This window comes from Wyeomyia smithii, chromosome 3 (genome assembly GCF_029784165.1).
Source record: "Wyeomyia smithii strain HCP4-BCI-WySm-NY-G18 chromosome 3, ASM2978416v1, whole genome shotgun sequence".
In the NCBI taxonomy this organism is placed as follows: domain Eukaryota; kingdom Metazoa; phylum Arthropoda; class Insecta; order Diptera; family Culicidae; genus Wyeomyia; species Wyeomyia smithii.
In genome coordinates, this window is record NC_073696.1 from 3,142,296 (window position 1) to 3,168,215 (window position 25,920).

Below are 25,920 nucleotides of genomic sequence, written 5' to 3' on the forward strand. Positions count from 1 at the left end.
TTGCTTGGTTAGTTTCCGAGATGTTCATAAATTTGTGTTTCATTTGTATGGGACCCCTGTAAGTTCTGATAACTGCCAAGCTACCAGCTTGCCTAGTACTTGCGAGATCGATTCCCAGTGTTGAGTGCTAGATTAGAATGTGTTTTTTCATTGTGAAAGATATCGTGTACCAATAAAAGTGTCTGTAGTTTACATAACCCTAAAATTGGTAACATATTGTGGTTTCTATTTCCATATAACTCTAATGTTGGATGCAATGGAGGTAGACCGTAAATAAGTTTTAAGCACGTATTTTGTAAGGCTTGCAGTTTGGCTAGTTTTGATTTACACGCACGTCTCCATGCTATAATGACATACTGTAACTGAGAATGAATATGAGCATAGTAAAATTTAAGCAGAGCATGTTGAGGAACAAAGTATGCAACCTTTCAATACTCTACATAATGTTGCTATTCTTTTCTCTATTGATTTTATTTGTATTTCCCATGAAAATGTCGGATCCAAATTAATGCCAAGATATTTGAATGAATAAACGTTTTCAATTAGAACTTGATCAAGCCTAGGATTCGTATGATTGGGTATAATTTTTCTCGATGACTTGAAAATCATATATTTCGCTTTTTGAAGATTTACCGACAGCAGATTACTTGAAAAATAAATATTGAGTTCGCGCAAATCATGATTAATGCTTTCAATAATAAAGTGTAGATTGGAATCTGTATAAAAAATTGCTGTGTCATCTGCAAATAATCTGGGAACACCTTTCAAGGGCAAATTACCTAGGTCGTTTATATAAACTAAGAAAAGCAGTGGTCCAATGTTACTACCCTGCGGAACCCCAGTTAACACAGGTTTCAACGAACTACTAACACCATTAATACTTACAAATTGTTTCCTATTATCAAGACAACTTTGTATTAGGTTATGTGCAACACCCCGTATGCCATACTTGTAAAGTTTTTCTAGTAAAATATCATGGTTAAGAGAGTCGAAGGCTTTCCGAACATCTAAGAACAAAGCCCCAACCATCTGCTTAGAATCGTTTCTATTAATTATATAGTCTACTAACTCAGTAATTGCAATCGACGTACTGCAGGCTTGTCGAAAACCGTATTGAAATTTGTAAAATAGTTCGTTTTTTCCAAAGAAGTCCAAAAACCTACTTAATAAGAGTTTTTCGAAAATTTTATTGAATATGCACAGTGTTGATATTGGTCTATAGTTATCAGGTAAACATGGATCGCCCGACTTGTAAATAGGTGTAACCTTAGCAACTTTGAGACAAATCTGGATATTGACCTGACTCAATTATTCTATTGAAGCATTGACTCAAGATGTTTGAAAAAAAAAAAACAAGCATTATATTTTAACAATACAGTTGTAATTTTATCTAGACCAGGAGCTTTACTAGAATTTAGGCCATGAATTAACGAAATAACATCCAGGTAAGGGAACTAGGCCGTAAAAATATAGATTATCTAATAACATTTACACTTGATAACGGGTCATGCCGAGCATTCATCGTTATTGTTTCAACCAATTTGGAGCCAATACTGGAAAAATAATTGTTAAGAGCTTCACTGTTTTCGGCATAGCTAGTTATAATATTTCCATCAATTTTCAAGTTTATTTTACTTATGTTTTTATTGCGCCCAAAAATATCGTTAATGTTTTTCCATAATCTGTTATGAGTAGTGTTGCTCAGAATATTTTCATAATACGTTCTTTTGCTTTAGCATGATTGTCCGAAGGTTTTCGTTTAACTTTTTTCAAGTATTTATTTTTAAGTTTGATCAATTGCCATAACCCCAAGCTCTTCCAGGGGCATTGTGTCCCTTGTATTTTTACATTTTTGGTTACTGTACTAGTGTATTTTTCTAGTTAAACATTGTAACGTTCAGTAATGTTTTCGAGGAACGAGCTAACATCTTCGACTGTAACAATATTGTTTACTATTTTTTTTGTTATTGGAACGAAGTTTGCGGGAAGAGCCATTGTAAAACATGATATTATGTGAAGATGATCGCTGACTGTCTTGACTACTGTATCGTTTTGTACTTGAGAAGCGTGATCACAACGTGATCTAATATGTTCAAACTAGTTGGTCTAGTTGTGAAAGTATTTGTACAAACAAATCCATAAGATTCAAGGAGATTTTTGTACTTTACCACAACGTTATTGCCAGACAAGTTGACAGGAGCACAAAAGCACAAAATCCAAAACGTAAACAAAGTTACCACTAGCTGTCAGAAAAGTGAGGTTAGGAGAGATTCGGCGAGATAGTCTATTCACTTTCGTCAGGTGTGCAATGGGGTTCTCTTCAAGTTGCGCATGCAGCGTACAGTTTATGTGCCTTCGTCATTCTCCGTCGTCCGTCTGTACTCCATAGTAAATAGATAGTCCGCAGCACCTTCCAATAGAAAACTCCAAGATTGAACGTCCTTGGAATTTTCTATCGGTGTGTCCTCCACGAGAAGCGGTGTTGTCTCGATTCCGTAGAGGACTATTGGTCATATCATATATTTTGTACAACGTTAACTTCGGTGTCCTCACCCACGATTCGATCAAAGCGTCTTCCGAAGTGAAAAATAGGCACAATTTCAAGCCTGCATGCGTCTCTGGATTTCTTTTCTGGTGTTATTATCGGCGGTCACCAGTGACCCCAACTACAAAAACCTGTTGACCAGCTAAAGCTCAGCCGAAAGCAGGCCGATTCGTCTGGTTTCGGTTTTCATTCGGGCACATGTCGGCTTACGAGACTGGTTAACCTTTTCATGGGACAGCTGCTCGCCAAGTATGATGACAGTTCTACAAGGTATGCTACATTTTTGTCCATCCACGCACACAAACAAATCTCGTTATGAAAAATTTCGCGTTTCGTATGGAATTCAGAATATTTTTGGAAATTTCTCGTTTTATGTTGTTTTATATCTGATTGTTTTGGTTGGAGAGTGAATCTCCAGTTGAAACACAGTAGATTAAGTGTGAGAAATTGCGACAATAATTCGAAATAAAATATATAAAAATGCTATATTTTTAATAGTTGGAGCATAATCTTAGTCATTGTCATAGCTCATGACTTTTGTTACTGTATGAAACATAAGCGACTCTATTTAGAAGCGCTATTAGAGTACAAGAAAAAAACGAAGAGTGCAAAAAGGTTACTGGCAAATTGATGAAAAACAGCATATTTTACCTAACCCGCAGCATGTTTATGTATTCCCCACAAATAAAACATGTTTCAACATCATTTTTATAACTTTTCAGAAAAGTATGTTTTATAAGTTTAGTTTAAAATGCAAAATCATTTCAAATTTCATACAAAATTTGAAAAAGTTCATAACGATCACTAATATTAATGCATCGACGTGAATAGCATACCTTTTAGAACTGTCATCTATACTTGGAGCTGCTCGAGCTACTCATGATCACGATCCTGCGCGTATTTCTCCGCAGTTTGGGACTCCCGGAGCTACTTAATGCTGAGCCGCCGGGTTCAGCTATTTCAGGCGTGATACACGGTTGACATACCGTAACTAGTAATCTAAGTCACTATCCGTGCGTAAACTATACTAGATAGAATCAAACTTACAAATATTTATGGGACTGCCTCCCTTCGCATTAGTTCCAAAGTACAATCGATCTTTTCAGGATTCCACTTGGCAGACTCTATCTGGTAATCAATTGATAAATATGTTATTTCGTCACCCCATAGTAAGAATTCCACACGTTGTGTCTTATCTTGCGGTACTATGTAGTCTAGCAGATGAGCTGCGAAATTACAATTGATAAAGTGAATATCCAAATCGTATGACTAAGAAGTTCATTCAAGTCTTCGTGACGCTTGAATAGAAACCCTGCCCGAAAAACATAATTCATCAAGCTTATCGTATCAGCGTGTCGGAACAACTTGTAGAACATTGCTGATACAACATTTTGGAAATAATGGATATGTTCCGCTGTCGGATTACATTTTTTTAGGCCGAAGTTTCTCAACTTTATCAACTCCTTCCGTTAGTTGGGAAATCGTTGCAAAATCATCAAACCAGTTTTCGGCCGTTTTGACGTTTGTCTATCCTGTTTCGCCACATAAAGATATTGTGGCACAACGAAAATGACTAACGACCGAGTAGCGGCTTTGAAAAATAACTTCCTTGTTACGGCACTATCTTACTAGATATACACGAACTTATGACGGAACTAAGTGGCATTCCAGCGCAACGCCTGCGAAAAACCAAGATTGATCGCCACCAAATTACTGCATAAAAGTAGTGAATCCTGTCCCAAAAGGGTTAGTTTAAATTTGAATGTTGACGACGTTACAAACCACAGCACGAACCCAGAAACCACTGAAAAAATGTTGAGTAAGTTTTCTAATAACCAAATCAAATATAAGAACCCTTCATTAAAACATTTTTTCTACAGTTTACCTGGTTCTAGTAACATTAATTAGTCGCGCAATAGGACAGGATAATCCGTGCCGACCAGAGGGTTTTGAAACATTACCAAATCCGGACGATTGCTCAAGTTATATATTATGCATGAACGGCGCTCCTTTTATCGTACAATGTGCTGAAGGAATGATTTTCGACGTAATTTCGAACAGCTGCAACAGAGAAGCGGATTCTGTTTGCGTCAAAGATATTCCCACTCCACCCGCTCCGGATACGACTACTGCGGCAACCACTACAACCCCCACTACAGTAAGCACTACAGCTCCCCCTGGAGGATCCACTACTGCTTCAACATCAACCACAACTTCAATTCCTACTACAACTACCACCATAACTGCGCCAACAACTGTTCCTACAGCTCCCACTGAATCAACGATTGTTCCAACAGCTCCCACCGCTTCGACGGCAGTCCCAACAGCTCCAACTGGTGGGACGTCCTCAGTCGCCACTACGTCAGTAACTCCCACGACCACAACTCCCGCGATCGTTACCACGCCCACTACGGTACAAACCACGGCCCCTACAATCGCTCCCACAACAGAACGCCCACCAGGAGCTCCGGAGTGTTTGGTGACAGACGTTTTCTTTGCTCCCCATCCGAACTGCAACCTTTATTTCCAGTGCCACTTCGGCCATCTGTATGTGCTCTCCTGCCCTCCGAATCAGCACTGGAATCAGCAACGGCAATACTGCGATCATCCATTCAACGTTCAGTGCACTACCGAAGTTTGATCGATGCATGTGAATTATTATTATAGTAACATAAACGAAATGTATAGAAAATAAATTTTGAGTTTCACACATAGAGGTCACTGCTTATGTCTAGATGAAATCCCCGTGCTTGTTCACACTTACCACAGAAACAGATTATCGTAATCATGTAAAATGCGTACACCGTTGAACTATATTTGGAGTTCAACAGTTATTTATTGACCCGAATAGCGTTTTGCTGATTCCGGGATAAGGATAGCGACTGTGTGCACCTTTGGTATGTGCAGCTTTCCACCGAAATGAAACTCAATATCTCATTCGTAGGGTGGAACAAAATTGTACAGGGTCAATTTCAATCAAGATTTATATGGCCAGTTATCGGAAATCGTTCAATGAAAACCGATTAGCCAATATCTCTGTAGGAACAGTTTAAAATTGAGTGTTGGTAAAAGTAGAAGCACGAGTGAAATGATAAGTAAGTTTTCTAGTAACTAAATTTGTTCGAACCACAAATAGTCAGCAAACTATGCTTTCAGTGTTCTGGATTTTGACTACTCTGGTTGTTACTGCACTGGCACAGCATAATCCATGCACAACAGAGACATTTGAGCAATGGCCCGATCCCGATGATTGTAGAGGATATATTCTTTGCATACAGGGCGAACCGTTCCCTCAACAGTGTGGAGATGGATTAAGTTTTGACGTTATAACAAATAGTTGCTTCCCAGAAGCGGACGCGGTTTGCATCAAGGACATAGCCACTCCACCCACACCGGAGGTTTCTACGACGTCGCCAGCTTTAACTACCTCTACTGCCTCCCCTATTATTACTCCCTCTACTGTCACCACTCCTACAACAACTCCAGGTACAATTCCTACTACGGCACTAACCCCTGCAACTACCACGGTTACAACGACTCCCTTTACCACCTACCCAATTCCAACGACTTCCACTACCATCACAGTTCCAACGGCTCCCACCCTAGTTCCAACGGCTCCCACTGGAAGTACCCAGGCTCCAACGGCTCCCACTGCAAGTACTCAGGCTCCAACGGCTCCAACTGGAAGTACCCAGGCTCCAACTCCCACTCCAGCTCCTACTACTCCAGCTCCTACTACTCCAGCTCCTACCACTCAAGCTCCTACTACAGCTGCTCCTATTCCTACAACCACTTGGAATCCAACTCCAGCTCCCACCCCAGTACCAACTCCGCCGAGCGGAGGTACCCCGGAATGCCTGCCGCATCAGGTGTTCTTCGCCCCGCATGCGGACTGCACAAAATTCTACCAGTGCCACTTTGGCCAGCTGCACGTACTGTCCTGCCCTCCAAATCAGTACTGGAACCAGGACAGGGAGCACTGTGATCATCCGTTCAACGTTCAATGTCCAGCTGGGTTCTGATCGCGCTTGGTGATACACGAAAAGGAATTTTATTCTCCTTACTGTTATGGGTGAAAGTCATAAAAGTGTTAGTATAAAAGGGTTAGATTGAAAACCACTATTGCAGCATGTTTAAATAAAGTTTTCAAAAAGAATTGTACATTTATTATTATTTATAGTACAGTTTTTTCATAGTACATTTTGTGGAACTCTTCATACATGAACCGAAACCCGAATGACTTTCTACTGATTACTGGATAAGGATAGCGACTATAGAACGTGTGCCTAAAGCGGTGGTAATCTTCGTTGTTTGTTGAAAGAAAATAACACACGGGTGATTTGAAAGCGCTTCCTAGTGACAGCAATCAAGATTGATTCTACCAATTATCGTGAATCGTTCAATAAAACTGATTAGCCAATATCTTGGTAGCCATAGTTCAAGTTCGAATTTTGGTAAGGTTAGAAACACATCTGAAATGAAGAGTAAGGCTAGTAACTAAATTCATTCGAAGTGCAAATAATCACGAAGTTATATTTTCAGTGTTATGGATTTTAACTATTCTGGTGGTTACTGCACTAGCAGAGGATAATCTATGCAAGTCATCAGATGCTCAACGTTTACCGGATCCAAACGATTGTACGAGTTATACACTATGTGTTGGAGAAAACGCATACACCGTACAGTGTGGCGCAGGATTGATTTTTGACGCGAGAGAAAATATTTGCCTTCCGGAATCGGACGCTGTTTGCGTTAAGGACATAGTACCGGTAGAGGATAATCCGTGCAGAACAGAGGACTTTGAACGTTTGCCCGATCTGAACGATTGTACAAGATATATACTATGTATAGGAGGAGTTCCGTTTCCCGCACAGTGTGCAGAAGGATTAGTTTTTGACATGATAACAAATAATTGCCGCCCACAGTCGGACGCTGAAACTAAACTTCAAAATCAAGTATAATTCAAGTACCTCCTTTGACGTACACGGTAACGTTCTATTTGCCATTTATCAATTGACGAATATTCGATTCTTCGATACCCAGTGCCCTCACATTTATTCAGAGCTGTTAGCAGCCTAACAACTTAAGGGAGTGTCCTCATCAGTGGCATCAAAAACAGGCGTTTTTTTGTAAAAAAAAGGTGAGGTGAAAAAGTGACACGGAAGGACAAAATATTGCAAATATTTGAAGTTTGAAAGTTAGTTTGAGGTGAGATTAAAATCTCCAAATCTCCCAATCTCTCTTGATTTAGTAAAACGACTTTTCTGCTTTGTTTTTAGAAATATTTAATTTATTCTCTTCAGATGATAACTAATGAGCATTACATTTTTAGCTGTTGATAGGTAATTAAGTTTTGTGCGTGTTCATTAATTACTAGACCGAAGTATTTTGATAAACTTTACCCACTTTTCGGCACAACGGCTTCTCAGTAGTAGTAGTTTTGGAAATTTTGGCTATAAGCTCTCTAAGTTTTTATTACTTCTTTACTGTGAATGTTCTATCAATTCTATTTTAATCATTCAATTATTCTATTTACGAAAACTTGCAGCGTTGATGACTGTTTGTCGAATTTGTTGTTTGGAATATTTTCAGCCAATTTTGTACACCTGCTTTTAAAAAGACTCTCTTCATGAACATGAAATGTCCTTTGACACACAACTGCATGTTAAAGGTGGGACAACGAGGAGTTATTATTCATTACACACAACACGGTGAGCAAGAGGGTAGAGGTTACTTTCTAAAGTCATTGGTGTTAGTTTCATCACCGCTTTAATATTATTTGGTCTTATTGTAGTGACACAATCAGCAGATAACTTCCCCCCTACTCCCTCAGGACGAATGGAATAGATGGCATTGTTCATGTCTCGTTGTGGCATAAATTGGGTTTCAACTTGTAGAGTATAGGACAGACAAAAGTTGACATCAATGAACAACGTTAGGGAAAAAACCTAAATTAATCCACCTAGCGATCAGACTCAGCCTTTCTCATTCAAACTTATTATTTGTAAAAATAGATTTACATGATTGCCTAAATCCAATAAAGGTATATTCACTCTTTGGGTTCTAAAATATTGATGTTGTAACTGAAGTAAAAAATATAAAATTTGACGTGATTTTAGTGCTTAAGAAATAGCGAAATAAAAGAAATGACTCTTAATTTCGAACAATTTAATCACGAGCGATACCGGGAACGTTCAAATAGTACGATAATAGTTTAAATCATGTTGAGGCCGTAAATATTGAACAAAGCACGTATGGTGTTGAATAGTCTTTGAATTTTTTTTCTTTCCAAAACTTTAGAACAGCATATCAAATTGTTTTGAAGTTTGTTATTTGTAAGTTTGAGAGATGATTCTTTTGTATGACACTAGTTATGTTCAAATAGGTCGTGTAATACTAGAGATAATAGACTTTCGTTGTTCTAACAATTTAATACATAACGATTACATAACGGACTTAAGTTCGATTATAATCAAATGAAAAGGGGACGTATAGGGCAGCCGAACTTTGAAACCACGTGTTCAATCATAATTCATCAGTTTACCCTTAACTAGCCCATTCATCTGATATCAATATTGTTCAAGTCGGTTGTGTAGTTTCTAAGATAATGAAGTTTCGTGAATTCCACATTTCGATACATTACAGCCTAAGTTACAGTCCGATTACAGCAAAATTCAATAGAGTGTTATGAGGCAGCTAGACCTATCATTTGACACTAATTTTGTGGAAATCGGTTTAACCATCTCTGAGAAAAGTGAGTGAGTCCAAGTAGTCTTCGGAATATGTTCCTTTTCATAGCTGGATTTCACATTTTCAAATATAACAGGCAAAGTAATAATCCGTTTGCAAAAAAAAAATCAATAGGGTCTTATGGGGCAACAAGACCTTCTATATGATACTGATTTTGAGAAACATGAGTGAGATTAAATAGTCTCCAGAACACGATTCTTTCCATAAATACTGAACCACATGTTCAATCTTTATAAAATTCAAAAGTTAAAAGCTTTTTAGGTGGCCCGTTCGTTTGAAACCAATTTTGTTTAAATCGGTTATGTAGTTTCTGAGAAATTGATGTTTCGTGATTTTACATTTTGATACATAATCTCTAAACTAGAAATCAGGTTACAATAAAATTCAACAGGGTCTTATGGGGCAACTAGACCTTTCATTTACAATTAATTTCATTGAAATTGGTCCAGCCATCTCCGAGAAAATCGAGTGAGATTGGGAGAGCGTTACACTCATACACACATACCGAAAATGCTCAGCTTGTCGAACTGAATCGAGTGATATACGACATTCGGCCCTTTTGAGCACTTTTATAACTTCAGTTTTTGCAGTGATTGCTATACCTTTCTAAGAGAAAGGCAAAAAGTGAAATGATAGGAACGGCTTTTAATTTCAACTTCAATCCCGAGCAAGGCCGCAAACATTGAAATAGTACAATATCAAATTTAAATGGTTTTGGGGCCACATATTTTGATCGTTGCTGTAGTTTTAAACAGTCTGCGGGTTACGTTTCTTTCTATAACTTTCCCACCACATGTTTAAACATTATGAAATTCATTGTTTAAGGGTTTAAAAGCCCATTAATTCGAATTCAACTATGTTTTATAGCTTCTGAGATATAAGAGCGATTTTCACATTCTGACGCAGCGCCGAAACTGAAAGTTTGATTACAATGGAATTCAACAGCAACCTAAGCGGCAAATAGACCCTTCATTTGACACCAAGTTAGAAAGAATCGGACAGACCATCTCTGAGAGAAGTGAGTGCGAAAAAAGGTGCACATACACGTACACACCCACACTCACACACAATCACATACACCTATACATGCATACATGCAGAAAATGCTCGATTCGTCGAACTGAGTCGAGTAGCATATGACATTCGGCCATTTGGATCACTTTTCTACCTAGGAAAAAGTCAATATGTTTACTTTCATTATGTGATTTTACATTTTTATGAACAACGGACAAAGTTACAATCCGATTGCAGTGAAATTCAATAGCAACCTAAAGGGCAACTAGACCTTTCATTTGACTCTAATTTTGTGAAAATCGGTTCAGCCATCTCTAAAAAAAATGAGTGAGTTTAAACAATCTCAGGATAACTTTTCTTTACATAACTTTTGAACCATATGTTCAATCATAACGAAATTCAAAAGTTAAGGGTTCGGGAGACAGCCCGATCATTTGAAACCAGTTTTATTGAAATCGGTTGTGCGGTTTCTGAGATATTGATGTTTCGTGATTTTTACATTTTGATACATAACCTCTAAACTAAAAATCCGATTACGATGAAATTCAATAGCAACCTATGGCGTAACTAGTCCTTTCATTTGCAATTAATTTTACGAAAATCGGTCCTGCCATCTCTGAGAAAAGTGAGTGAGAAAAAAAAGTTGCACATACACACACACACACATACACACATACATACATACAGAAAATGCTCAGTTCGTCGAAAGGGGTCGAGTGGTATATGCCATTCGGCCATTGGGACCACTTTTATACCTTAGGTTTTTCCAGTGATTGCTATACCTTTCTAGGAGAAAGGCAAAAAGAGGACAGACAGAGCATTGATCTTCAAGCTTGTGAGCATTTCGACATTTTGGCTGTAAAAGGAGAAATGAGAAAATCAACTTTTCAATTTTGAATCCTATTTGTCCCGTAGAGGACAGTGTGCCAGTGCTCGAGCTATTACCACCACAAGAGAAGGAATATTTCTTCTTAAAAAAGAAAATTCATTACCTTTTCAATTGTAGATTTGTTTGTCATGAAAAGTACTGTGTTTGTATAGGAACAATTGCCCCCAATCATTAAACAAAAATTGAATTTCGTTTCGGTTATTAGTTAATAAGCACTTTTTCTGCTGCTTTCACAGCAGCCACCAGCAACCTAATCTCAAAATTACGTGTTCTTTAGGGGCCGTAAAGGATCAACCGAAGGATCCTGTTTTGGTCATCGCCGAAACCACCAGTTTGAATCCACATGCACATGTGCACATGCGGATGGTGCATTTCAGTCCTCTGTCTATTAAAAATACAATAGCTTCACGAAGATCTTCCGGAAAAGCTTTCACATACAATGGTGATACTTTCTCTTTTTTCACTGTTTTGGATAATTAACTGTGCGGATTTTGTGACGCTAACGACGCTAACCATTAACGACGCCAAATCGACCCGAGGTTGGCAACATCCTCTCAAAAATCGTTCAAACTTTTTGGGTGTGAAGATAGTACCCATTTAAACATCTCTGAATCCTTACTCACTTTTTCCATAATTAGTCTGAACTGTCTGTGCTCATCCGATCGTAGCCTTTCTTCTCTTTCGAAAAAGCACGTAAGGGACTGAAAGTCTGCCATTTTACGTGAAATTAGTAACTTTCACCAGAACTTCACTGTCAATTCACGTGTATTCGGTCAAATTATTATGTAAATAGTTTCAGCGCTTTGGTATTTCTGTGTTTCGACTTTGCTAGTGTTAGTACGGCTTCCGACAACGGAATTTACGTGAATTTTTCGTATGCAAAAAAAGCCAATATGACATACAAAGAACGCCTGAGCTGCTCCAGCTTATTCAATTTTGGAGAAAACGCAATGTAAGTAGCCAGAATAATATTGTGGCGCCAGCTCTAAAGTGGAGTTCTGAAGTCGGACTTTCGGCTTCCGAACTTTCTTCCAACAATACAAACACATAGAAATACTTCGTGTTCACACACAATATGGACTGCCTGCCAAGTATGATGATAGTTCTACAAGGTATGCTACATTTTTGTCTATCCACGCACACAAACAAATCTCGTTATGAAAAATTTCGCGTTTTTTATGGAATTCAGAACATTTTTGGAAATTTCTCGTTTTATGTTGTTTTATATCTGATTTTTTTTTTGTTGGAGAGTGAATCTCCAGTTGAAACACACTAGAAATTGATATTAATTTAGATTTAGTGTGAAAAATTGCGACAATATGTCGAAATAAAATATATAAAAATGCTTTATTTCTAATAGTTGGAGCATAATCTTAGTCATTGTCATCTTAGCTCATGACTTTTGTTACTGTATGAAACAGAAGCGACTCTATTTAGAAGCGCTATAAGAGTACAAAAAAAAAAAGGAAAAGTGCAAAAAGGTTACCGGCAAATTGATGAAAAACAGCATATTTTACCTAAACCGCAGCATGTTTATGTATTCCCCACAAATAAAACATGTTTCAACATCATTTCTATAACTTTTCAAGAAAGTTTGTCTTATAAGTTTAGTTTAAAATGCAAAATCATTTCAAATTTCATACAAAATTGGAAGAAGTTCATAACGATCACTAATACTAATGCATCGACGTGAATAGCATACCTTTTAGAACTGTCATCTATACTTGGGACTGCGTGGACTGCGGGAATGACTTCAATGTATTTGTTTTCGTAAACCAGACTGACAGCGCAGTGGCGGCTGAGATGATTGCAGGGCTGCGCAGAATAAACATCGGAAGTGAGCCTGGCTGCCACTTTATCAGGGACGTTTTAATAATTTTGAAAATCAGATTATAATTACCTGACCAACACAACATAGTTTTTTTGAAGATATTCCCAGTTTTTTTGAAAATTGTTCCAGTTTTATCCAGTTTTCTGTTCATCACCACATTTTTTGAACTCATTTCCATTACATGGATGGTCTTTTCAGTGTTTTGTGCATTCATGCCCCTCAGTTGTAAGATTTTATTCGAAATCTTCTCAATTTCCAGTACGCCAGTGACTATAATCTCCATCAGTAAAAAATTATCTTTCAGCCTTTTTGGTTACATGCAATAATACGGTGCAGCATTTTTGAACCGAAAATCAAATCTATTTATGTAAAAGCTTTAAATTTATATATCCAGTTTTTTTTTAATGTGTTTCAGATATCTTGCAGGAAAGCGAATGTTTTCGTTTTTCTCTCACGCAGTTTACAGACCGTGATGTCATTTAAGGACGCATTTCAAGTCTTTGAAATCATCAACGTTTGCATACTCTATGACGGGGAAAACGCTGCTTGGCAGCTCTTGTCACATTTTTTCTCTACTCCGTATGCGAACTAATACACGCACACCGGATGAATTGGAGATTGAAGAAACTTGTAACATGTGCAACATATGCGACGGTGTGTGATTTTTTTTGCTTGAGATGGAAAGGGAGCAGTTTTCGACAAAAAAATTTTGCATGTGGTTGAAACGACCATTATTAGTTCTCTCGTAACACGTGCTAAATATATGGCAGTATGTGCTGTTACTTGACTGGGAAAGAATTTTATTTCCTTTCAAGTAATGGGTTTGTTACCCAAAAGGCAATTTTGCGCTATTGCTTCTAAAGTAATAAGGAAAAGTTTTGCGTGTGGCAATTGTGAGCTGAATTATGAACAACTGTGTGTATTTCTGTCGTTCAAAATATTTTTTCCGTTTTCTTAAGAATCTCTTGAGGCTCAGTTATTGTCTTGACAATATAGAAAGGACTAATTTGATACCATTGTTATCTATGCGTGGTATTGTTCCAGGTTTTTTTAGGCGAATAATTTTCGCAATGGCCCATATAGTTTTGCCTTATTTTTTGAAAAATATGTCTTTCTGATTTTAGAGGAGTATGCAAGCAATTTGAGAAAAAACAAAGACAGGCTCTGCATTTTAAGCCTCTAGAATACTAATCAATTTTAAATTTTAAATTATTTTCGTTGCATTTGGTTTTTGAAACGCAAATTCTTTAAAATCAATTTCTGAAATTTCTTGCCTCAAGACATTTTCTCAAGCGGATTTAGGCTTAACCGATTACCGGTGGAGAAAAATAAGTTTTTACCTCAAACAATGGACTTTAAACTCTTATTACTAATCAACTATATACATATTTAACATAAACTGTATTGCATATTAAGCATCAATCTATTTTCTAACGATGCTGAATAGTTTCGTCGTGCAAATTTTCAAGTATAATTGTTGAACTCAAATCAAAATTTGAATGTCAGGTTATGCCATATGGCATCATCCGCCGGGAATGAGTTAGGTTACGATTTTTTTATTTTTGCTTATTTTCTGATGGTCTATTTCTGCCACTATAATGTCAATCACCGACACCCGGGGAGGCGACTTCAACTAGAATCTTAACTAACAATCCGTTGATTAACGGACCGGTGCCAACGGCTTCACTTTCCCATGCGATAGAAGAACCCAGAGATTTTTCGCCTCAGAAAATCTCCGGAGGATTGAATCTAGATCAGTTTTGGTTGATTGTGAGGGAATAACGTCACCACACAACCATCGACACCTATGGCGTTGGGATTCGAACCCAGATCCAGCGTGGTTGGTGGAGGCATTACTTGTTTCTGGTTTAAAATATTTTTTTATCATAGTTTAGTTTTTGCCTATTTCAAGTTAACATATAAAATTTTATTGGAATCATTCTTGACTTCTCTGGCCTTCAAAATATTTTTTAGTAATAGTAAAATTGAGTATATCGGCTAACCAGTCATCTGCTTATCAAAACGAAAATTTATTTTCTGTTTCCGACGTTTCGATTTAAAATAAAAAATCTTTTTCAAGGATTCTACAAATATACAAGTTGTTACAAAAATTCAATAATCAGAAAACAGTCACTTACAGAAAGGATATCGTTTTTTGTCTAATAGCTTTATGTTTTGAGCATCAACGGTCAAAGATTTAATTGTGGCTAGCATTCGTTTACTGTAACCGGGTTGTGAGGACAAAAAATTATAATTATAGGGCAAATTTTTTAAAAAAATGTATTACCGTTTTTGCATTTGAAATAAAATAAACTTGAACTGAAAAAATATATCACTCTAAGCTGAATTCGTAGTAGCACTTCTCACTGCGTATAACTGTATATTCAAATTGTTAAATTCTAGTTCGGTGAGCTGGTTTGGTGAGATGAGCTGTGTGAAAACCACAGTATACTGATGTGGATTATAATTCTGATCTATTGCCTATTTTGGTCTTTAGTGTGTGTAATATCCCTGCGTAAGTCGAACTAAGACAATCGACATCAGTGCGTTTGTTTACGGTATGCTCGGTGTTCATGATGTGACAAACTTCGAGAATAGGAAGTGCAGACGGTCGGCGATGATGGTCCAGAATTATTGTTTTTTCCAGGTTAAACCGGTGATTGCTGTCTATGCTGTGTTGAAGAAGTGCTGTTTTCTCCTTCAGGTGTGCTATTTCGTGAGTGTTGGTGTCTCTAGTGTGTTCCTGGTTTAGGAGTTGTTCCAGTTTTTGATAAGCAGATGACTGGAAAGCCGATATACTCAATTTTACTAAAGCAATTATCAGTCGTAAGTTGTTGAATCTTTTTTAGTAATTTGAAGTTTTTACCTTCCCTGGGCTTTATAGGTTTTGGTTGGCGATTTGTAACCCAAGATTCAAATCTTGTTTCTTTTTAAAGAGTATTTTTACATCAATCGGTCGGCGTGCGACCAGACCGCCCAACCCAAGTAACAATCAAAATGCTTCAAAGACTTAGGATTGTTTTGTTTTGGTTTTATGTTAACATACATTAAAGTCTATGATTATATTTTGGTTTTATTTGATAGCCATGAAATATGATCCGCAAGTATTTTTTACAGCCATACTATGCCAACCGTCATATGCATGAGGCTGTATGATAGTCCTTATGATGACCAAATAAAACTAAAACCTGCAGACTATAAATGAGGCTGAATTAAAACTTGGTGATCGTAACTTAGGCAGACGAATACCATTATAGGCTTGTTTGGTTTTAGATATGTTATGTTTTGCTCGAATTAGGAAAATCAGTTTTGATGAAGGATTCTGGATGCGTTCGAGGGTTTATCCGAAAACAACATGTCGTCTTGAATGGGAAAAATGCAAAATTAAGAAACTCAATCCCAAATCAACATTTTATTTATATTATCGATACCACGGAGTAGTTTTAAAATTCGAATGATGAATTAAGCTATACATTTAACAAAATATAACAAATCATGGCATTTCTCCAATCAACACCTTCGTGCAGAGGAATAAAATTTTAATTGAATATTCATTTTCTACAGAATTACGGCGGCGCGCAGTAATCACGGTAAAAATTGTGGCCGGTTTCACCATAAATATTCCATGGCATGCTTTTTTTACATGCACGAGAACGATTCGAATGACAATAATAATAAATCATAAAAGAAAGAAAACTCAGACATTTCTGTTTTCACGACACTGGCGGAATATAACGTTGTCATTGAGAAATGAAACCAAGATAAAACTTGTTGCTTTACACTTAATTTGGAGAATATATCTCAGTTAAAATTTCGAGGCCATTCTATAGCAAGCAAATCGGCCTGTTGAAAACGTCTAGTCCTATGATGGAGCGCATATGAAGTTTTAATGACTGCAATAAACCTGGGCCAACTAGCCATGACACATGTAGATAGCTGTTGTTAATAGGTCGTTATAGCCGCGTGGTCGGCATTGAAGGTTTTATGTTTTGGTTCTATCCAGCACTAAAAAACTCAGATATAGCCTATTTTGTTACTTGGGAAGTAACCATGATTTGTCATATTTTGTTAAATGTATGACTTTATCTATCATTCGAATTTCAAAACTACTCTGTGGTATCGTTAATATTGTAAAACAAAATGCTGATTTAGGATTGAATTTCATAATTCCGCATTATTTCATTCAAGGCGACATGTTGTTTTCGGATAAACCCTCGAACGCTCTCAAAATCCTTCATCATAACTGATTCTCTTAATTTGATTAGAACATAGCGTATATTAAATCCAATACACCTATCACGGTATTCAACTGCCTAAGTTACGATCATGAAGTTTTATTTTAGCCACAATTATAGTCTGCAGGTTTTCAGTTTTATTTGGTCATCAGAAGGACTATCATACAACTTCATGCATATGACGGCTGTGGATTGGCATAGTATGGCTGTAAAGAATACTTGCGAATCATATTTTGTGGCTATCAAATAAAACCAAATTATAATCAAAGTCTTTAATGTAAGTTAACATAAAACGAAAACAAAACAATCCTAAGTCTTTGAAGCATTTTGATTGTTACTTGGGCGAACCAAGCACCAAAAACTTATTATAATTATAAACTGTTCAAATGATTTCGTTTTTTTTCATAAAAGATAGATTATTAATTTTAACATCCACTGGTGATAAAAACTCGATTTTTGAAAAATGGCGCTTGGTTCGGTCTGGTCGCACGCCGACCAATTGTGAAGAATTCGGTACATAACTTTGAAACAAACTCAGCCATAAATGACATTAGACGTTGATCCTGTAAAGTGGTGGTTGTTTTGATGTTTGATCGCCACTTACTGTTGAAGCCCTAATCAGTGCGAATGAGAAGGGAGACAAATTAGAGAAAAACAATCGCTTCTGTTAGTGTACAGAACAATTGCGGAGCTAGCGCTAGGATCCTATTGACTCTAACGGTCGTCTCTTTTAGCCGAGATTCTAACGTATGACGACTGGCTTGTTACTCCAGCACCTTACCCAGAGAACAACTAAATGGTTTCTTGAGCCTTCCGGTGTTTGTGAAATGGCAGAAAATGTATAGTGCGTTGAACTTATACAACAGATCCCAAGCATGTGTAAATAAAAAATAATGTTTAAAATGGACATGATAAATTTCCCGGTTTTCCCGGTTCATTTTCGAATTCCCGGCTTTTTCCCGGTTTTCAAGGTTTTCCCGGTTCGCTGACCACCCAGAATTAAGTACAAACTCAGAACAAGTTGTGCGAGTCTATCAGTCAATGGTTGTCAGTTGTTCACTAGTTTCGAAGTGATAGCAGGAGCAAACTTGAAATAACAAAAAAATGTAACAATCATCGTATTTCTAATTTTATAAGAACCATGTGATCAATTAAAGCATATATTAGGGTAAAGAGGTATAAAACGCCCCCCCTAAGCAAGAACGTCGATTTTACAGTTATGCTTGTCACAAACAACGAATCTTTTATACAGTTAAATACACCATTTAGTTGGTAATGCACTGCAAATATTTTACTTTGTAAAAAATATTATACGAAATCGCCACATTAAAAACAAAAATTACATTCAAATCGCAGACTTTAAAATCTGCCGGGGCAAAACGCCCCTGATTCAGTATAATATGCCCCGATGCAGAAGGACAATATGCCCTCCATATAATAAACAGAACATTTTTATGCCGCTGCCTTAAAAATAGCTGTAGCTACAAGTGTTTGAATTAACTAAAATATATATAATTGATTCTTACTAATTGTGGCTGTAAGCGTCAACCAATTGAACAATTAACAACTAACCTAATTAATGACAAATCTTGTTGTTAAGTCAACGTTTTTTATTTTCTAATCAATTCATTTAAAACACAACCATTTTGTTTCTGTTGCAGCATGATTCTGCTTGTTAGTCTTTTTTTTTATTGTAAAAAAAAAACAATTTTACAGGGAAAAAAACAAAGAAATTCAATTCTTGTAATAACAAGTTAATCAAGCTTCGTGAAAAGAGAAATATAACAAACGCAGTTTAACTGCAGAGAAAACACTTCAACGGCTCATTGTCAGAGCGCTGGCGTTCAATGTGAAACCATTCACTACATGTGATGCATTTCTGCCAGCCATCTCCGTGTTTTGAAACGCTAAACAGATATCCACATGTATGACAAATAATATCTTCCTTCCTGTCTAGTTTAGCCTTTGGCTTTCGCGTAGGTCTTTTTCGAATATTTTTTATATCCTTTGCTACCTGCCCCTGCTTCAGCTTCTTCCGGTATGGCGACGACGTGAGTTCCTCGCAATGATTTTTTTTTCTGTTAACCTTCCGCTTACTTATTTTTTACACTGCAGCTTCCAGCTCAGAATCTCTATCGAGCACCAACGGAAGATCATGTTTAGCGGACCAAACTGCGGCGTTCGGCCAATCCCACCTACGTCATTTTGCCAATGTTCTCTGTTCAGAAACTGATGGTGTCTGATTTGACTCTATTTTGACGGTACAGAGAGACGGCGAATTTCTATTCTCATTTGTCAATGGCGGTCGGTTCTGATACTCCGGTATCAACAACTCCGGTTCTTGATCCATCACAAAGGTTGAGCTGGCATCGGTGTCTTGCACGACAAGCGATGTAAGATTTCCGTTTTCATCCACGAAATAAAATGTGTTGATGTCCAATATCAGATCTCTGGTACAACGTCGCCAAGTTCAACAGTGAGTTGCTGTTCATTCTGTACAACTTTTGGTGAGGAATCAATGGTTTAAAAGGGTCGCCTGAGTGAATCAGAAGCCGCAAAATAAGCGTCAGAAAATACATTTCGGTCAAATGGCATTATACCGGTTGTTTTATAATCATTATGAGCCACGGTCTTCTTGGCAGTTTGTTTGAATGCCTCGTTAACCAAAGCAGCAACGTTGTATATTGTTTCTGCTTTCCCACCATTTCGTTTAAGAAGCCTATCTAATGCTTCAGAATAGGCTCCTTTAAATGGACCCATAAATGCCACATCAAGTGGCTGTAGCTTATGAGATGTGTGAGGCGGAATTGATAAAATTCGGGTGTGGTTGACCCTTGCCTTCTCCAGAACCTCCAGGTTTCTAGTATGGCTTGAATGGCCATCTAGAATTAGTAAAACCGGATCTTCTTTTGTAGGACGATAGCACCTCAAGAAGCTATCGAACCATTGAGAGAACGTCTCCAGAGTACTCCACCCACTGGAGTTGCAAGCGAATTTGGACTCCGGTGGAGCTCCAACCATCAGTGCGTCATGCATCCGTTGTCGCGGGAAGATGAAGAACGGATCCATGAACGTACCGGAAGCTGACATGGCCATCGTTACAGTCGTTACGTTACAGTTGCCCTTTGTTTGCCAGTACCTTCGTCTTTCGCCCCTGGACCTGAAGTGAACAATTTAAAAAAGTGAAAAATAACATCCAAAAGCATAACATCACTCTATATACAGTGCCGACACTCGTTTTGTCAACGTTGATAACCCTACTGGGTGGGTAAGGATGCTCATCTAAGACCCGTTCCAGCAGATCGAAAAACTGCGCAACACTTTTCCGATTGAAGCCTCTTGCCCGTGCGATAGAAGTGTTTTCCGGTGTTCGAAGGGAAATGTTTGGATGACGCTGAAGAAAACCTTTTAGCCAATCTGGCCCAGCTAGCTTGAGTTCCTTGTCAAATGGATGCGGAATCCCATTTTTTTCAGCCATCTGATACGCTAAGCTTCGCATGTTCCGAGTCGTTAATCCGTAGAAACATTGGGGTGAGAATACTGTGGCAAAACTTCCCAGTCGAGCTAACTTTACATTCTCTGGATGTACCGTTGAATCTAAATACCGCCTCAAAGTACGTTTGGGAATGCCGTATTGGATTGCTGCTTGAGTTTAAGACAAACCGAGGTGTACGGCTTTCATGGCTCGGGACAGATTCTCAATGTTCCACGACCGTCTTTTTGTCGGTTTACGAATAGGTGTACGTGCCATCTACGAAACAAGAATGCACGGTGAGGTTGCACCAGCGATAAGGCATACTACCCCGACTGGAAGCAGGGCATATTACCCGTAGTAGTTGCGTTGCCGAAATTATTAAATATTTTAGCAATTTAGGCAAATCTTACCGTTTCTCCACTTGATACAGCTGCTTATTGGTTCACTTAACAGGATAAAGCGCAAATAACGCTAGCTAAACTATATTAAATAACAAAAGAACCTTACGTAAATGATGCTGAAAATTAGAGCCGAGGCACTTCAAACCAAAGTTGTTTTTTCTTTCTGTTTGGTTGCTAGTGACAACAGGTAAACTTACATAGTTTACTAGTTACATGAAACACTAGGGATTCTCAATATTTTCGTATTTTAATATTTGCATATTCCCGAAAAAAAGGACTGGGGCGTTTCGCCCAGGGGGGGCGTTTTATACCTCTTTACGCTACAGGTTAAAAAGGCGAGCAAGGCCATATGGGTTGACTTTTAATAAAAGCAGCGAAGAAAATCAAAAAGATGAAAAACTTGCTGCGTTCTATGACCTAAATTGAATAAATTTTTTTTTCGTCGAAAATGTCCGGGGTCCGGAAAGCATTACCCGGTCCGTTCCGAAATCCGGATGGTTTCGTTCCGATCCGGTCCGAGAAAAAATCGGACTTTGAAGGTTCCGGTCCGATCGGACTTCGGACCGGACCGGACCGGACTTTTACCGGACCCTACCCGGTCCGATGTCGAACACTAGTTGGAATTGGCGGGGAACGCTGCTTATGATAATAATAAAAGGAAAATCATCCCGCATCATCTGCCGTTGACAATCCGCAATAAAAAGGAATTGAAAAAGCTTTTACCCATATATATAACACACTTTGGTACAGTAGTACCAGTACCAGTTAGTGTTAAAACAATAGCAAACTTCAAAGCATGTATTAATAGAATTTCAGTTGGATTTAGTAAACTTACGAGTAAACCTAAAACTCAAAACCTAGCACAATAAATGGCAAATCAGACGCCCAGAATCACATTGACCACTTTTAGATGTGTTCTGAATATCCCAATATAAGCGACTCGAAACTTTTTTCAGTAAGATGATTCAAATTTTACCATTAATGGAGTCCGGTTTATTCAAATAGGTAGCGTGAGAATTTCGTTGAGAATATTTGAAAGAATAATTGAGAGCGAAATTATATGTTTCATAAGAGGAACTTTACCATCGCATTCCTCAATAATTAGTTTTGAAACGATAAAACTAAATCCCAATTTGGTTCCATTTACTTGGTTAGTTTTCGAGAAGTGCATGAGTTTGTGTTCCAGTTGTATGGAACCCCTCCCTTCCAGAAAATCGAGCCGTTTTAAACCATTATGGATGATTTTGTTACCCCTAAAAACATCCACCTGCCAAATTTGGTTCTATTTGCTTAGTTAGTTTTCGAGATGTGCATGAATTTGTGTTTCATTTGTATGAGACCCCTCCCTTTTAGTAGAGGGAGGGGTGTCAAACCATTATGGATATATTTGTTACCACTAAAACCATCCAGCTGCCAAATTTGGTTCTATTTGCTTGGTTAGTTTTTGAGATGTGCATGAATTTGTGTTTCATTTGTATGGGACCCCTCCCTTCCAGAAGAGGGAGGGGTCTCGAACTATCTTAGTCACCTTTCTCGGTCCCTAAAACCCCTATATACAAAATTTCACGCCGATCGGTTCAGTAGTTTCCAAGCCTATATGGAACAGACAGACAGAAAGACAGACAGACAGAGCTGCATTTTTATATGTATAGATTAGACGACATGCTATTTTGAAATTGCTGGTAGAAACAGGTAGATAACAATAGTGAATAACATTATTTTTAAAATAATATATTTGGCCTTTAAATTGAAATATCCATTCATATAAACTATTGAATTGTGGTGTTTTTTTCATCGAACTGAACATTTTATCAGTATTGTCATAATCGGTACAAATTAATTTGAAGTTCCTCGTTTAGCAATATGCGAATGGATCATAGCACGCGTGGGAAACACCAATCATCGCAATTTGAAAACAAAAGTAAACAGACCACCGACAAACGTTGTTTTCGGAGCATCTTAGTGAATTCTGCTTGATTTAGCGACAGCATTATTATTCCAGGTTGGTAACAACTACAACTAAAATTTTAGGTATTTTAGTTGTCAAAGCTGCAATAAACGTTTGATTTTTCAGAGTGGCAAAAGCGTCAAAGCAGCGTGAAAATATTGCATACCAAGCTGGTCAACATTCTGAAGAAATGCTTGAAACATGCATGCAATATATATAAAGCGAAATAAAGTTTATTCATGCGCCCTGCTAAATGTTTAACATTTCGATGTTCACGGTTCGATACCGAATGAGTGATCGGTGGCAAAAGAAAAAAGACACGGGTCCTCGATCAGTGTTTACTGGTAAGGAGGAACAGCAAATAGCTGACTGACTCAATGCAATGGAAGAACTCTGATTCCCAGTTTCGCGAAAGACACTGATTTTAAAAGTAACAGATGTTCTATCGGAGCAACACCATTCAAGACTTAAGACTTGATTTCTTCTTGTTATTAGATTTTGTGTAACTTGTGATATCTTCTTCTATCTTCTTCTTCTATCTATCTTCTATCTATTTATATAAAAGAGAAGTTTTGTATGTATGTATGTATGTATGTTCCAGCATAACTCTCGAAGGCCTGAACCGATTTCAACCAAACTTGGCATACGTGTTCTTTGTACAAAGGAAGTGGTCATAGAAATATTGGATAGGGGAAGGGTCACCCTTAACAAAGGAGGGGGTCAAAAGTAATAAATTTTCATACATAATGGAAACCTTCCATTGAAATTTAATTTTCGGGTTCTTGGTCATATTTGGAGGCCGGAAGTTGGTGTGCAGAAAACGAAACATGATGCTCGATGCCATTTTCAATCCAAGATGGCGACTTCCGGTTTCTGGGAAGCCATTTAAAACTGTGGAAAACGCTCACAAACCCCCCAATGTTGGTATTTTCGGAGCAAAAATGATTCTTAAGAACCGGTTATCGATGTCTGACGATACTTTGAAACTTGGGTTGCCGACTTCTGGTTTCTGGAAATCTGCGAAATTATTATTATCTGAATTATATACTTGGCAATATGGGTATTTTCGGAATCGGAATGACGTCGTCATATGAAAATCGATGATATATTTCCAAATATTGGCCTTTTTTTAAACGTAGTGACGTCTGTTTGCAGCCGAAAATCAGCTTTCGTGCAAATGTTTCTAGAGGAGTGTTTCGAAACATCCAACCTGCTTTGATCCGTTTTTGGAATGATTTCTTGACATATTTTGTTGCATAATTCGATAACGGAGAGTCCAATCTAGCGTTTTGGATAAAAAATATGTTTGGAAAAGTTGCTAAGCTCAACTATTACCGAGTTTTTTTTTTTTTTTTATTCTCGCTTATTTTCCGTCGGTCTAGTTCCGCCACTGTTGTGGCCAATCACCGACGCCCAGGGAGGCGACTCCACACCCAGGACCCTAACTCACGACCCGTTTATTAACGGACCGGCGCCAACGGCTTTACTTCCTCATGCGATGGAAAGCGTGATCCCAGAGATTTTTCGCCTCAGAAAATCTCTCGGTGTCGGCTAGGGTTGAATCTAGACCAGTTGGGTTGGTTGTGAGTGGATCACGCCACCTCACAACCATCGACACCTATGTCCAGCGTTGCTAAACGAGCGAGAAGCATAACATATCCACTCCTTTCTGCTTGAGAATGAGATGTGTGCTACGCTTCTCCAGTCGTTCGCACACACACCTCCGAGACACTCTTTATTATTCACGCACTTGCCAGAGCAGCAGCCAGCATACAACCGCTCGCAAATTCTCTTCTATCTTTTTACTCACGCCGAGTACGCGAGTACTCGAATAAGAGTACTTGACTAGGAGTGCTTGAAAAAATGTGCCCGAAAACGAAAATGCTTCGTTCACCGACTCACGCATGCGGTTTGTCAATCGCTGAACTGATGCCAAGCAGTTTTGCATCGTGCACCGACAGCCGAAAGTGGGGTGATAAATCTATATAGAATCGCATGCTTGAACGTGTAGGGTATCGGAATTCCTACTCGCAGTGATGCCACATTTTTATCTGTATTTCGAATCTCAGGAATTCTCCTTGGTGATATTTCAATCTGTATAAAAATCTGCATATTTACTCAACATATCCCTTAGTAGAAAAAAACGCAACACAGTTTGTTCATTGATTCATTTATGCACACGTTTACGCGTAACTTATAAATATAATGAAAACTCTAACACGCTCAATAGCATTTGAGTTCATTTTCGATTTTCAACTATATCGAAAAGTTTATTTCGCGACCTCATGAAAATCAAAAAAAAACTGTATAGTTCTTTACTATTTCTAGAAAATCAGTAATTTGTATATACAGATATCTGTATGAAAAATATACGAAAAATCTGTATAAGTACTGATAAATCTGTATATGTGGCATCCCTGCCTACTCGTCGAAATATTCTTTTTGCCACTCCGCTTCGTCGTGCCTTGTCACTCCGTATCGTCATAATGCGTCTTGACGGTCTTAATAATCACCTCCGCTGGTTGTGCTCGCGAGAAAGGGAGGTACTCGTGAGTGGGAAAGTACACGAGCGAGAGTGTGTGTGAGAAAACTCGCAAGCATCAACGCTCGGTAGTGTGAAATGAAAAAAGTAAAAGAGAACGAGAAACAGTACGACAGGAGTATCTCTAGTGTGAGATTTTGGTAGCGGCGAGAACGCCACTGGGAGTATCGCATGCTTTTTGCGAGCGAGTTTAACAACGCTGCCTATGTCGGCGGTGGGATTCGAACCCAGGCGTCGAGCGTGGTTGGCGGAGACGTTACCAACCACACTAGGCCCCCGCTATAACTATT

The 25,920-nt window shown here is 38.1% G+C and overlaps 4 protein-coding genes across 5 annotated transcripts in view; 2 read left to right on the top strand and 2 right to left on the bottom strand.

Annotated features, from left to right (window-relative positions):
- Positions 1–25,920, bottom strand: part of LOC129727275 (dual specificity protein phosphatase 3) — a 150,013-nt gene that overhangs the window by 121,062 nt on the left and 3,031 nt on the right. The gene's annotated exons all lie outside the window — the stretch shown is intronic.
- On the top strand, positions 4,020–5,255 carry LOC129727273 (uncharacterized). Its single transcript, XM_055684940.1, has 2 exons — positions 4,020–4,364; positions 4,426–5,255. The coding sequence occupies exons 1-2, from the start codon at positions 4,358–4,360 to the stop codon at positions 5,184–5,186; spliced, it is 768 nt and encodes a 255-aa protein (XP_055540915.1). The 5' UTR covers positions 4,020–4,357; the 3' UTR covers positions 5,187–5,255.
- LOC129727272 (mucin-2-like) lies at positions 5,613–6,599 on the top strand. Its single transcript, XM_055684939.1, has 2 exons — positions 5,613–5,640; positions 5,702–6,599. Exons 1-2 carry the CDS (start codon positions 5,634–5,636, stop codon positions 6,565–6,567), a joined length of 873 nt encoding a protein of 290 aa, XP_055540914.1. The 5' UTR covers positions 5,613–5,633; the 3' UTR covers positions 6,568–6,599.
- On the bottom strand, positions 19,788–20,360 carry LOC129733260 (uncharacterized). The gene has a single exon (XM_055694987.1). It carries the CDS (start codon positions 20,358–20,360, stop codon positions 19,788–19,790), a length of 573 nt encoding a protein of 190 aa, XP_055550962.1.

Coding starts and splice junctions, on each gene's coding strand:
- LOC129733260 (XM_055694987.1), bottom strand. CDS start 20,360: ATGGCCATGTCAGCTTCCGGTACGTTCATGGATCCGTTCTTCATCTTC.